The 14,031-nt window shown below is 35.6% G+C and overlaps 1 protein-coding gene across 1 annotated transcript in view; it reads left to right on the forward strand.

Moving 5' to 3' along the window:
- Positions 1 to 14,031, forward strand: part of CTTNBP2 (cortactin binding protein 2) — a 79,490-nt gene that overhangs the window by 30,918 nt on the left and 34,541 nt on the right. The window contains 2 exon segments of the mRNA XM_019612418.1: positions 2,923 to 3,147; positions 8,033 to 9,695. Of these exon segments, the coding sequence (XP_019467963.1) occupies positions 2,923 to 3,147; positions 8,033 to 9,695 (1,888 nt within the window).

Below are 14,031 nucleotides of genomic sequence, written 5' to 3' on the forward strand. Positions count from 1 at the left end.
AAATGCTCTTTTATTCAAGGCATCTATTTTTAACCTACTTTCTATTTTTACTTTTCTGTGGCATTACAAGTTCCAGAAATACCCTATAAGCATTGGGTTTCAGTTTAACAGGGCACTAAGTCTCACATACTGTGAAAAGCTCTACCAGTGCCTGATAGCTGCTGACACATGTTCAGTTTGGAGGAGACAGTGGAGATTATGTGCAGCTCTGTCCAACCCTGCTAGAGGAGAACACAAATAGTGATGTTAACATTCATCTATGATAAAAACATCATCTTGGGTATGAAAAAGATAGCCATAGGTTATGGTACTTTTTCCATTAGATAGGTCTTGCTTTAGGACCAAAGCAAGCAGCATCCAAGACAGTGGATTTATGCTATCAAATTGGAAAGTAAACAAAGTTTTTCAATTATCAGAGTAATCAGGAACAGTAAAAACTGAGAATACAGGCAAATATCAATGGGTGTTGCATTGAAGTCTCAGTAGATAAATGGGAGATTTCAGTCAAAATGGTGTCGTTCTCACCTTTCTGTTCTGTTCATTTGTACCTCTCTGAGCTATGCATAATAATATAACAGAGACTGCTTCAGATCTGAAGTCCATCTGACCAAGTATCCTATGGATATGTGGAGTTACTGGATGCCTCACAATTCTTTTATTAGATAAGTAAACTGTCATCGTTTATTTTCCTTCCTTGTTTATGACTTTAAAAATAAAGTAGGTGTTTATATCCTCTCCAGTCTTTTCTAAGCAATACATCCGTAGCATGGGTGATCATTCCTAATGTGGAAACTGTTCCAAACTTTTGGTTGTCTTTCTTACCTAAATCTGATACAACTCTTCTTATGTTGAGAATGGTAATTGCATGTTTGCAATTGCATCCAAGATACAAACAAAACATTAATTATACAGTGGCAACACAAGAGTTACTCTTTTGTTCTTTATTTTTCTCTTTACTGATCTCTGGACTTCAGAAAGAAGCTCTGATGGCTTTATTTCTTAACCTCCAGCTGAGCTCCTACCTTGATATTACTTCCTTTACTTTGATGGCTCGCTCTCTTTATTTAAACTGAGAGGCTTTTATGCTGATGATGTTTTATGTATGGATTGTGCCTCCATCTCTATTTAAATTCTTAACCTTTTGCATTTGTCATCCTGTTTGTCTGCTTAGTGCTTTAGTCCATTAAGGGTTAGGTCTGGCTTTGGTTTTGTTTCCTTTCCTGCTTAAAGGTTGAATACCTAAGCTATGCAATTCCTGTAGCTCCTTGTATAAAACTAGGAGCTGCAAGCATAGTCTCTCCCCAATAAATACTGTATTTTATTTTAAAATATAAGATAAAAATTGAGGCTTTGAAATATTAGACTAATTAGAGGTTATTTGCAGAGCAAATATGTACATATTTTCTGGTTCTATTTATGCTATCAAATTGGAAAGTAAACAAAGTTTTTCAATTATCAGAGTAATCAGGAACACTTGCATCTGCTGCAGTTTAATTATCTTTTACTTTTAAATTATCTTTTAATTTTTTCCAAAATTTCAATGTTGTGCACTATGTAAATGCAAAAGTTGGGAATTCATTAAGGTACATTATTTGTAGCTTGTCCCTGGAGAGTTTTTCTCACATAGTTCTTACGTTCTTTGATTTCTCATGCCCTGAATGGATGTCACCTTTTATGGCCTTCTTTTCATATGTTAAAGTTACAACATCAGGCTACTGGAAGAGCTTTCTAAACCATTTTGTGGCCTCTTTTGCCCCTTCCTCCTCCTTTACCCCTCAAAATTTGCTTATTCTTCCTCAGGTTTTGCTTATTCCTCACTGAACTTCCTGAGTTTGAAATAAATCTCACATTTAAAAAAAGTTAATTTTTGAGATTCCTCTTTCTAACGGTATTTCTCTGCACTGTTTTTTGTTCTGATTTTTGAAATATGCTTTAAAGAGCTGCTCTGATGATTCATTGGATTTAAAGTTAACAGGCCTTTACTTCCAAAGTTTGTACTCTAAGCTTTGGCTCGCTTCCTTCTGCTTTCTGTTACATGTGCAAGCATGAAAACATCACAGCAAAATCTTTAGATTTAGGATAATTCTGTTGTTTGGATTTCTTCTTTTGTTTTCTTTTGTTTCATAAATTAGATGAGACTTAGGCCTGATGTTTTGGAACAATATTTTCTATTAAAAAAATTATAAGTCAGTAGTGATCTGTGGCCTTCTTATGTAGTGTGTATTAAATGTATCAAAATACCTTATCTGAAATTGATCTTCTTGGGCTAAAAAACCAAAAATCTGTCAAGCAAAATTACATCCAATCTTTATTGTGTAATATTTTGATTTTCTAAAAGTAGTAAGGTACCATATTTGGAAATATAGTTGTGCTGTTTAATAATAGTTTGTAGAAACACCTGATAATGAGGTTTTTCTTGAGCAGAGATTTGGGAAGAGTCTTGGTGACATTTTTGCTTTCTGCTTTTCTGTGATTGTTTCTGATGCAAATCTCTGTATGTATGAGGATACATCAATTCTTCTTTAATTTTAAAAATACTTATTTTGTTATTATAAAAATGCTTCAGGTGTTTAGTGCTTGCCTTTAACTAACATTTTAATACACTGAAGTAGGAAACTGTTTTAGAATGTTGTTCTTCTCTTTACCTCTCAATGTGTCAAGCTTCTGATACTTCTGAAATTGTTCCAAACTGAAATTTCTGTACTAAATTGAGAAGCAGAAGGTCTTACTTAGCAAATTGTATTGACTGTAATGAAATGTCTGCAGCACATCAGCCCAAATCTATTAGAAATTGGAAATACCTAAAGAAAATATTTTAAAAACATTACTTTCCTGGTTGTTAAGGTCTGTTCTATGTGTAGTTATATTCCAAAGAATGCATTTAGTTTTATTCCCTTATCTTGTGTTTTTTTCTTTTATTAGGCACGGCGCAAGGAAGTTTTTATCCAGGAACGATACGGAAGGTTTAATCTGAGCGACCCATTCCTGGCTCTTCAGAGAGATTTTGAGGCAGGGGCTGGTGAGAAAGAAAGGAAGCCAATCTGCATGAACCCGCTGTCCATTTTAGAAGCTGTTATGGCTCACTGCAGGAAAATGCAAGAAAGAATGTCAGCTCAGTTGGCTGCTTCTGAAAACAGACAAAAGAAGGTACCCTATTACCAGTCCTTTTTTTCCTTTTCTCTTCCAGATTTGTTCTTTTATGTCACTTTTTAATTTGTGCTTCTGCCAAACTTCATTATCATCACGAGTCTTGAAAATTTATTGCTTAGTTGTCATATATAGTGAGGTACTAGTTTTCTGCTGATATTTTATGTGTACATCTCATGTGTTCCATAAATCTAGCTCTAATTACGGAATAAATGAAATAGAACCAGTAAAATCATAGAAAAGAGCAAGTTTGTATATTCACACTGGAGAAACCCTGAAGTATCCTGGGCAACCCGCTCTAGGTTTCACTTTCTGAGTGAGAAATTAGACCAGATGACCTCCAGAGGTCCAGTCTCAACCAGTTTGTGATTCTGTGACAGCTTCCTGCACAGTTTGATTAGTTTCTTGTTTCAGTGCATAGCCAGAATCCCTCTGTGTGTATATGTTTTTCATCCATCTTTTTAGAAAGAGGCTCTTGGAGTATGGAAGTACAAATGCATGTAAGATGACCTTATATATTAAAATTGTATCTCAAAGTCAGGACATTGCTATGTAAATTTTATTAGCAATGTCTAAATCTACAGGTACAGAAAAGGATGCTTTTGTCCCTTGTTTCCTAGAAGAAAACAAGATTTTTTCCCTTTAAGCCATTATTTTAAATAGCTCAATCTTTATTTTGTAGTTTTTCTTACCTTGAAAAATACCTAAACTTCTATTACGCAAAATTCTAAAGTTTAGAACTTTTAAGCTAAACTTGAAAGCTACTCTTGAAAAAAAAAATGTTGTATTGCTTTTAAACTGTTAGGATGCCAACTTTTTTATTCCTATAACAAATGGGAAATTTGAGTGAGAACAGGACTTGAAAATGAGCTGGCTGGTATTAAACAAGCATGCATGTGACTTACATCTTCCTCTTTAAAATCCAAATAGAAATACTGCTTGAATGGGGCATAGTCTTAAGTTTTTTGGTTTGTAGCAACAGTTGTCATTTCTTTCAGTCATGTCCATTAACCCCTATGTAACATTCATTCAGTATTTTATATTCCCTTGGTTCCTCATTTTCCTGTCCACCATCTCTTAAAATCCTCTTTGGTAGAGGGTAATAAAAGTATTTGCAGGCATTTCTAGAATTGTTCAACAAAATATGGTGACCCTGTGTAAGAAAAAAAAAAACACAAGTTAAGCCCAGACAAATGCGACCTTCAGACACAGCCAGCTGTACTTTGTCTAAGAGTGGTTCTTCCTTCTCTAGATATGTGACACTTCTATCTTTCTGTTTCAAATTGCCTCGCTCTCACTCTTATACTAAGTGATGAGGTGTTTGTACAGCTGTGCTTATTTTCTATGGATATTACTAGAATCAAGCAGGCTCACAGTGAACTCTTTTTTGTGGAGACATGCGTATAGTGACCCTAAAACATTCTTTGAATAAAATGATTATTTGATACTAAAAAGTCAGAGCAACGTGCAAGGATGCACAAAGGAAAATGAAGAGGTGAACAAATTACTATGAGTTACAGGCTTCCCTTACACCAAATATTTAACCCCTAGATGTCATCTGTTTTGCGTTAAGTCTTGAGCCCCTTCCATATTTTTCTAGGCCTTTCCTGGAGATGCTGACAAAATTCATTTTGAGGTTTCCTAGAAACTCAAAACCAGACGATCAGAGTTGACAGTTCTTGATCTGTCGAGCATTGGCAGATAAGTTATTACTGGGATGCATGCTCAAAGATGGACTTCTTGATTGGAAGAGGACTGTTGATGTGATTCAGTCTAATTTTATGCTTAAAGCAGCTTATCCACCAGCAGTACATTTGGTCATCTGTGAACTTGCCTACTTGAATTCTGAAAACTCTTAAGAAGGGCAGTATTACAGACCTTCTGCACTACCATCATTATAAAGAATGTCTTAAGGGGAAATCTTTCATGTTACCTTTTAATGAGGTTTAGCCTGCCACTGCCAAAAAGAATTTGGTTTTGCCATTGTTTTAATAGCCCTTCAAGGAGTTGTATGCTACTACTAGTCTATCTTTTACTAGACTAAGCAAGATCCCTTGGTATTTTTGGACAAAGCATGTCTCTCTCACATTTAAAAGACCTTTGCTGATCAGTTTTTCACTGGTTCCTGTCAATCTTCTCAATAGACCTTCCATACTCCTTTTTAGAAACTTCTTGGGCACGTTTCCAAATGTTTGTATTACTGATATAACTTAATGTATGTATACAGTACACTTCACAAAAAAAAAAAAAAGTTTCGGTTCATAAACTCATAATTAATCACAGCTAGTTCCAAATCTGTCATCTGAAGGAAAAAATACTGGTTAAATATTACAAGGTTTTGTTTGTATGTTTTGGCTTGTCGTTTTTTACTGTTATTATTTAGGATGATACAGCCAAAAGAATGGGGTGGAGGGAGATAAAGTAGAATGAGAAACTATTTCCTCTAATGCTGCTCCTGCTGATTTGAAATCAAACACACAGGATCTATGTATTTATATCAGGAATTCTTTATTTATATGCAATGCTTTTAGAAAACCAGTCTCTCTTGTGAAAATAAGACAGTGATGTCCATTGTAATTTATGGTTTATAAACGGAATAATAGAAAATATTGATTCCAATTTTTCACCATAATCTCATTGCAATTTCAAGCTTTCAAAAATATATACGTTTGCCATGTTTTTCTTACTTGCTTTAGCAAAAAAGAAATGACCAGATATTTCACTGTTACTTAGTGGCTATGGTTGTCCATGAGGATTAGTCTTGTGAAATTGAAAAAGACACTGAAATGTCATGTGAAAAACTGAAAGGAATCACTCCTAAGTAAATTTCATTATGATAGCTTCTTAATTTAGTTTACACTGTGTTGATTAAGCTGGGATTAATCTACAGTGGAGCTCTTCTCCCACGAAACATGATGTTTACAATGTAGATATAATTTCCCATAGTGATTTTCTCTTCACTTGCTGGTTGTTTTTGTTTTGTTTTTGTTTTTTTGTTTTTTTTGGTCATAATAGTAAAGTTTCTTCCTGAAATAATACTATTACTAAAATATGGTGCAGAAGTGTTGCCATTACCATGGTGACTTGTCATCAACCAGGACAACATTTTTAGCTGTAAATTAATTTCAGACATATTTTCCACAATAGTGTGGAAAATATTTCCAGAGCTAAGAAATTTCATCTTCTCTTGTAAAGGAGAGGGAATAGTGTGCTATAGCAACAGGCTTCTGACAAACTGTTAGATTGTAGAGCACAGGGATTTTGTTTGTTTGCTTTGCTTTGAAGAATGGTGGGGATACTGCTGGTGGTTTGGGGGTTTTCTTTTGTTTTTTTTTTTTTTTTTTTAAAGGGGGAGGGGTTTTTGTCTTATTTTCTTCCAGCAACCAGGAAAAATGTTATGCAGTGACAGAGAGAAAAGATATGCCCTAACTATGACCAGTCCCCTACACCATCTTGTTTCTCACATTACTGTTTGCAGTGAATATAGTACATGATACTGGCTTAAACTCTGAAAGTAGTATCAATTTGATCAGAATACTAAAATCTGAATCTGTACTCTCAGTCTTTCTCCATCTATTGAAGTGAAATTTTAATTCCAAGGTCTTAAATATATTTGTCATAGCTTTCCTCAGTTGTTTTTTTTTTTTTTTTAACAGTGTGAAATATGACTGGATTGTAGAAGCATGAAACAGTTTCCTATTGCAGTCAAAATTAAACTGTTATGAGCACTTGACTTCTTCTAGGTGTCTGAAAGTATTTTTCCAGAATAGTAACAATGGCCACTAGAAAATGCATGCTAGCAGTACTAGTTCTGAATCATTCTCCCTGAATGAATCTCTGAGCATGTATTAAGTAAAACTGATAAATCTGAACTGATATAAAGAATACAGGAGAAGGAATGCTTACTGTTTGTTTTTTCATTATCTGGATGAGCCATACAGGAAGTAACTGCATCAGTATGTGAAAGTAGGAATAGGAAGAACAAAACAACCAATTTTTCTTTTGTTGTAGTTTGTGTTTTCCCAGGCAAACTTTTACATATGTCAAAGTAATTTGTGTCGCCTTACTATTAGTTGCTATTTTATAAAAGGGCGCATTAATCTGTATTTTTCCTGTGCTTTTCAGTGACAGGGCCTTTGAATAAAAGCACAGTCAGTGGGAAGATGAGTTAGAGGCGATGACTGTATGAATGAGTGGAAAGTTTATTCTCATCTGTTATTTGCACATAACAAGTAGTCTTCTGATCCTGGTCTACAGTGTAGTTTACATACATCACAGATGTCAGTGAGACATACCACTGTTAGAAAGTACAGGAAGATATTTGTGTCTGTACCCAAATGTTTCTCTCAGAAATGAATGTATTGTTATAAATGTAAATAAATAAGACAGCCATTATGGGCATAAACTGTGCATTTCAACACTAATCTTCAGTCTGAGGAAGACCTAGAACATAAGCCTTTTATTTCTGTGCTCAAAGTTTTTGTTTGAAGCTTGCTTCTTGCTTGTGGCTAATTCCTTTGCAGAGAAGAGGAATCTTAAATGTAAAACAGGTTCAATCAGGTGCCTAATTTCAGTGCTTGCCAATTTCTGGAGACCAGGCAGCTCCTCACTCAGAAATCATGAGAATTTAATCAATTCATGGAGTCTCTATGTTATCAACAGGAAAAAAAAAGATGACTTATCTCTGGAGAGCAATTCAAAGAGTATCTACATCTTTCTCTTGCTTTTAGACATTTTCATGAGAAATCACCAATCACTTTCCTGGGCAGACAGGTTCATTTCACGTGTGCTCTCAAAGGTTAAAATATTAATCTCAAGTTAATAGTAGGTTATATTGAAAGTCTCCCCCTTGTTAATGCATTTTTTTCTATGTGCTTTCTTACAGCTGGAAATGGAAAAATCTCAGTTACAGAATCTTGAGCTGGAGCACAAAAAGCTATCTGCTCGTCTTGAAGAAGAACGGGGCAAGAATAAGCACATAGTATTGATGCTAGTGAAAGAGTGTAAACAGTTATCTGGACGAATTGTAGAAGAAGCCCAAAAATTGGAAGAAGTAATGTCAAAATTTGAAGAGGAAAAGAAAAAGGCTAGTGAACTGGAGGAGTCTCTTGCAGCTGAGAAACAGAAGAGTACTCAAATGGAAGCTCAGATGGAAAAGCAGCTGTCTGAGTTTGACACAGAGAGAGAGCAGTTGCGTGCCAAACTTCATAGAGAAGAAGCACACACCAGTGACCTCAGAGAAGAGAGAGATAAAATGATAAAAATGATAGAGCAATTAAAGAAGGAGAATGAGAGTAAAGCTAATCTTTCTCTTAAAAACAAAGATAAAAATAAAGATAGGAGTTTTGTTTCTGTTTCTGTTGAAACAGAAGAGCTAGTTTCAAGAACTATTGCCTGCCAAACAGATCCTGTAGTGGTAGACAGTAGCACTGAAAATACGAAGAAGTTGCCTTTGACTGTATCTGTGAAGCCTTCTGCAGTGAACCCCTTAGTGTCTGGCAATGCAAAAATGAATGTGTGTGCTAATGCAGCATTTGTGAAGCCTGTCATTGATAGGCAGTCTTCACATAATGAACTTGTCCCTCCTACAACTCCTGTTCTTACACAGAGTCCAAACAGAGTTGAGGAAAATGGACCAAGTACAGGCCTCTCACCTGATTTACCAAGTAGCACTTCACCTCTTTCAAATAGCACTTCCCTTTCCACTTCTTCTGCACCAACTGTCGCAACTCAGAATTACTCGCTGACTTCATCTATGCACAGTTTGCATTCTCCATCTGCCAGCACTACCGGCCAGCCAGGCCTAAATCCACGAATCCAAGCAGCTAGGTTTAGATTTCAAGTAAATGCTAATGATCCAGATCAAAATGGAAACACAACCCAAAGCCCTCCCTCGAGGGACGTATCCCCTACTAGTCGTGACAACCTAGTTGCCAAGCAAGTAGCTCGAAATACCGTGACCCAAGTCCTTTCGAGATTTACAAGCCCTCAGAGCAGCACTCCAGTGCGCCCTGGGGTGTCACATTCAGTGGATGCTGGCACCTACCCCCCAGTCGGTAGAATGAATTTAAAGACGCCTAGCGTATCAAGAATTGACAGAGGAAATCCTCCGCCTATTCCTCCTAAAAAACCAGGGCTTTCGCAAACTCCTTCACCACCACACCCACAGCTAAAGGTTTTAATGGATAGTAGTCGATCCCCAAATACAAGTGCAAAAACTGATAGCAAAACTGTGACCTCACCTCTTTCAAGTTCACCACAAGGAATCAGGGTAATAAATGAGGAAATTATTTCTAAGTCCTCACCTCAGCTGCCACCAAAACCTGCTATAGATTTATCTGTGGCACCTGCAGGCTGTGCCATTCCAGCCGTAGCCACATCTCAGGTGGGTGCCTGGCCTTCCCACTTCTCTGGACTGAACCAACCTGCATGTTCAGAAAATTCCTTTGTCATTCCCACCACCATTGCCTGTAGCTCCTCCATAAACCCTGTTAGTGCTTCATCCTGTAGACCATGTGATTCAGACAGCCTCCTGGTAACAGCATCAGGTAAAGGGATTGATATGCTACAAACTATCTCCCTCTAAAGTAATGTTTTGTTTTTACTCTAAATCTCTCAGTTGCTATATTCACTTTTTTTATATACCTTTCTTTGTTTATTTTCTAAGCACTGAAATTTCCATTTATATTTTTTCCACTTTCCAGGGGTATGGGAATTCTTCTGCGTGATTAATTAGTTTGCTTCCTCAAGGAGGTTTCCAAATTGAATGTTCTGTTGTTTTGGGTTGGTTTTTTTTTGGTTGTTTTAAAGGTAGATTTTTAATGTCTACAGCAAATAAGCTGTAGATTATGAAATACTAAACAATCTACCTTTCTAATATTGTTATTTTGAGCTATAAAATGCTTTCTTAGTCTGAAATAATGTTTTGATCATGATTCTGCTGATGATCTTCAACAGAATATGTATTTCAGTGTCTTTTAGTGCTTTGTGAGCCTTTCAGAAAATAGGGCATAGCTGGGACTGCTGTGTTCTTCTCCTGCAATATTAAGTGGTTGCAACTTAAGGTACATTATTGCCTGGATAACAGTGCAGTTCCAAATATATCACTTCATACCTATAGAAATATATACATGTATATTTATTTCCATTTTTCTGTAGACTTTTTGTAGATGTTTATAGTAGTAGGCTTTATAAATACTTGTACGTAGTATCTCACAGATTCACTTCAATTGGTGTCTGCAAGGATTTGATGCTGGAGAGAGTTAAAATCTAAATGTTATGTTAGCAGTCCAAGTTTGGGGTCAGTGCATGTATCTGCTATTCATTTTGCATTGTGGTGGTCTAATGCCAGCTTCAGGATATCTTAATGACAGCTAAATGAACAGACACAGCCTTAAAGTATGTTTGAGTTCATGTCCTCAATAGGGTCAGTACCGCTGAAAGATCAGGTAAAAGACCCTCTTTACCCTCACTTCTGCAGTGAGAAGGCAGCTGCACGATTATGGAGCACTTCAGATGCAAAAAAATCTTTGTTAACATTGAAGAATGTTTCAGTGAAAAACTTATGAAAAACTTCATAAGGTTATTTTCAGTTCAGTTATGGTCCTCTAGTCCCTTGTGACTTTGGTACCTTTATCTTATCTGTAGGGAATGAATCTCTCCCCACAGTACAGTTGTGTGCTTCCATTTGATAGAGGGACCACTTTTTGTGGGTAGTCACTCTGATGAGGCAGTTGAACTAACTCTGGTCTTGGGGAAACTGTTTTGAGAGCAGCATGAGGCAGATTTGGTTCTGTATATATAGGGGATATATAGGTCCAAAGTTCACATTACTAAGAAATTTTATTCTCATTCCACTTCAGTAAAGATTTTCAGCATGTTTCTTGAGTAATGCCTAGTTCTGCTGTCAGAATCTTCTTTCAAAAAAAAACTGCCATGAAAATATGCCCTTAAAAATCTTATCTTCCATTTGTCTACCACATCTCAGAATTAATAGCTATGGAATTTGATGGCTGCTTCTTGGATTGCTTTTTATCATATTGATATCTTGAATTTTCATCTTTGTTTTTTATAGATAGCTGAGTCTGACTGCCATGTCAGATTGTTAGTGAGTCTTCCAGTATTCCAGGTATTATCCAAACCGTGGTTGCCTTCAGGAGCTGCAAGACTCCATAATGGAATTATAACTTTGTAAAGAATTTAAGAGCCTACTAATGTACAACTAATTAATTATTGGGAAGATCAGCTTCAAAGTTAATAGCTTTTTGGGCTGGAGGCTTTCTTGCACAAACTCTACCAGTGTGAAATATGTTCAGTTATGCTTAACTAGGTGATATTTGATGATCACTTTAAGACAATTTTTGGTGATTCTTTTCAAAAGAAATCAAAAATGAAAGAAAAAAATTTCCATTTTAAAAATGTAAGTACCACCACTTGACTTCGTAAGTGCATGTACTATTACCACTTTTTTCTGCTTCTACGTATGAACATTTTTAGGAGACTAATCAGCTAGGGCTCCTCCATCTAGTACATTTGTGTTGATTGTGAAATTTTTTGACAGTTCAGAGACAAATCTCAAAGATAGGAATTTTTTCAAAGACTATTTTTTTTTTTTTTCCAATTGTAATGTTTTATTTGTTCAGATGGTCTTTTGTGATTTAGGTTTTAGTTACTATTCATTTGCAATCAGAGGGATAGAACCAACCGTTACTGTTTTGGCCATGGCAGGGAGTTGGAGCTCAATGGTCTTTAAGGTCTCTTCCAATCTAAGCCGTTCTATGATTTAACCTTGTATTCCTTGTTCTGAGCATTTGACAACTTTATGTTTTGTAAATTGCACTTCTTTTTGTATGGAGTTTTGCAATTCCAAGTGGGAAATGTGCCCCAGAAGTATGCAAAGAATGGTTGCTTACACTCTAGCTGGTTGTCTATTCTTTTATTTTGTTGATACAGAGCTGTGGTTTTAATATGCCTCCTTTACCAACCTACAAACTAAGGCAGAAAAAAAACTGTACTAGATTTGTCTGCAAATTCAGGTACTCCTTTATCTTTAACCCAAATTTAGATTTGATTGAATTTATTTCCAATCCCAGATTATTTATTTTGGTTTGGTTCATTTTTTTAAGGGAATTTAATCTATTTTGGCTGTGTTCTTGCAAACTGCACTAGAACTATGTAGACTATAAGCAGTGTATATTATACAAATATGGAAAGATATTTCCCTCAAATTTTATGCCTAGGAAAAGAATAGGTTTTACAATTTTATGTGGAAATGGACTTTGCCGTAGGGGAAAAAAAAAAGGACTAAATTTAATTATACTATTTTAAGTAAGATAAAGTGGCCAGTTATGCCTGAATTAATGTCACTCATTCACTCTTTTTTCAGTTTCTTTTTAGAGTATAATCTTACTGAAACTACTTTCTCATATCTGCATTTTCATGCCCTCTAGCCACAGATTCAATTACTTAAATAAATTTTCTGGTTGGTTTTAGTCTTCTATTTACTTTTTTTTCCCCCTAGAAAATGTTTGGAATTTCAGTTCTGCTTTCATTTAAAGCAGAACATAGTGAAATCCAATTCATATTTTATTGTATAGTAAGTAATAAGCTTCAGTCAGTACTAGTTAATATTTAAGAAAATATGCAAAAGATTTAACAAATTAAAAAACATTGAAGGTATCTTTGTTTTTTTATGTTTGTTGATAAGTCTTTGTTGATAAATTTGTGTTTCTTTCTTCTTACTATGGAGCTAGGAGAATTGATAATAGCATAGTTACTAAGGTATTCCTTGTATTAATTTGAAAACTGTCCTAGCTAGGTCAGATTGCTTTAAGAACCTGTCAATAGCATGATTTTCAATAAAGAAGCGCCTTGGTTCGAGAGAGAGCAAGCATTAAGAGAAAATTAAAAATGTGAGCTCAGGTTGTTTCAGTTACACGTTCTCTTGAATTAATGCCATGATATTTGCCTTTAAATGTGAGGCAGTTCACTGTGTTGCCCTTTTCATTCCCGGTAAGGAAGGCTGCCAGCTTTTGTCATTAATGTTGAACAGACTGCACAGTAAGAAATTACAATGAACATTTATGGCCTGATTCGAAATCTGTGACAGTGTTTTCATTAAGTTCAGCAGCCTTTCAACTGGTGCCAAAGTGCTTCTGCTCTGTTTGGATTCCTACTTTTCAATGGCTGCAAGACTTCAAAATGGAATCAAATCTAGGCAGTTGGATTTTCATACCCCTGGGATTTCTGCTTTCACTTTCTTCTTGGTTTTGCGCTTTTTATGTCACTCTTCACTGAAGTATGTTTTTTATTTTGCTCATTTCTATAATGATTTTTATGATTATTCTCTCTATACAATTGGCTTAGAAGATAAAAGTGGGGGGTGAGATACTGATCTGGGCTCTGAAATTAACCACCTCCACATTCTGAAGCTGATGCCAGAAGCTGTTTTTGTCTGTCCCTCTGCCCTTCATCACTGCATGTCCTACACGCTTTCACAGATGCTTCACATTTCCTAACTTTTTGCATCTGTAATGATGTACCTGTAATAATGGTTATTAGTATTTCTGATGTCACTTTTTTTCCCCTTTATGAATGCAGCATTATTGTTTTTGTTTACATTGATGATAGAAGCTAAACTTACCTTGTTATGCAGTTCTCACATCTTTTTGTGTGAAAAGATTCCATCCAATGATAACTAAGTATAGTGAATTTCATCATTCAATTGCAACGTTTTTTTTTTCATTTCAACATGTTCAAACAAAAAATTAAGATACCACGTACGGCCCAATAAACATTCCTTCTTCTTGCCATTTCTATCAAGGCTCAAAAAAAAACCAAAAAAACCAACACACACCATTTTCAATAGTGAAGGATTCCCAGCAA

The sequence above is a fragment of the Meleagris gallopavo genome, chromosome 1, assembly GCF_000146605.3.
Source record: "Meleagris gallopavo isolate NT-WF06-2002-E0010 breed Aviagen turkey brand Nicholas breeding stock chromosome 1, Turkey_5.1, whole genome shotgun sequence".
Lineage (NCBI taxonomy): Eukaryota > Metazoa > Chordata > Aves > Galliformes > Phasianidae > Meleagris > Meleagris gallopavo.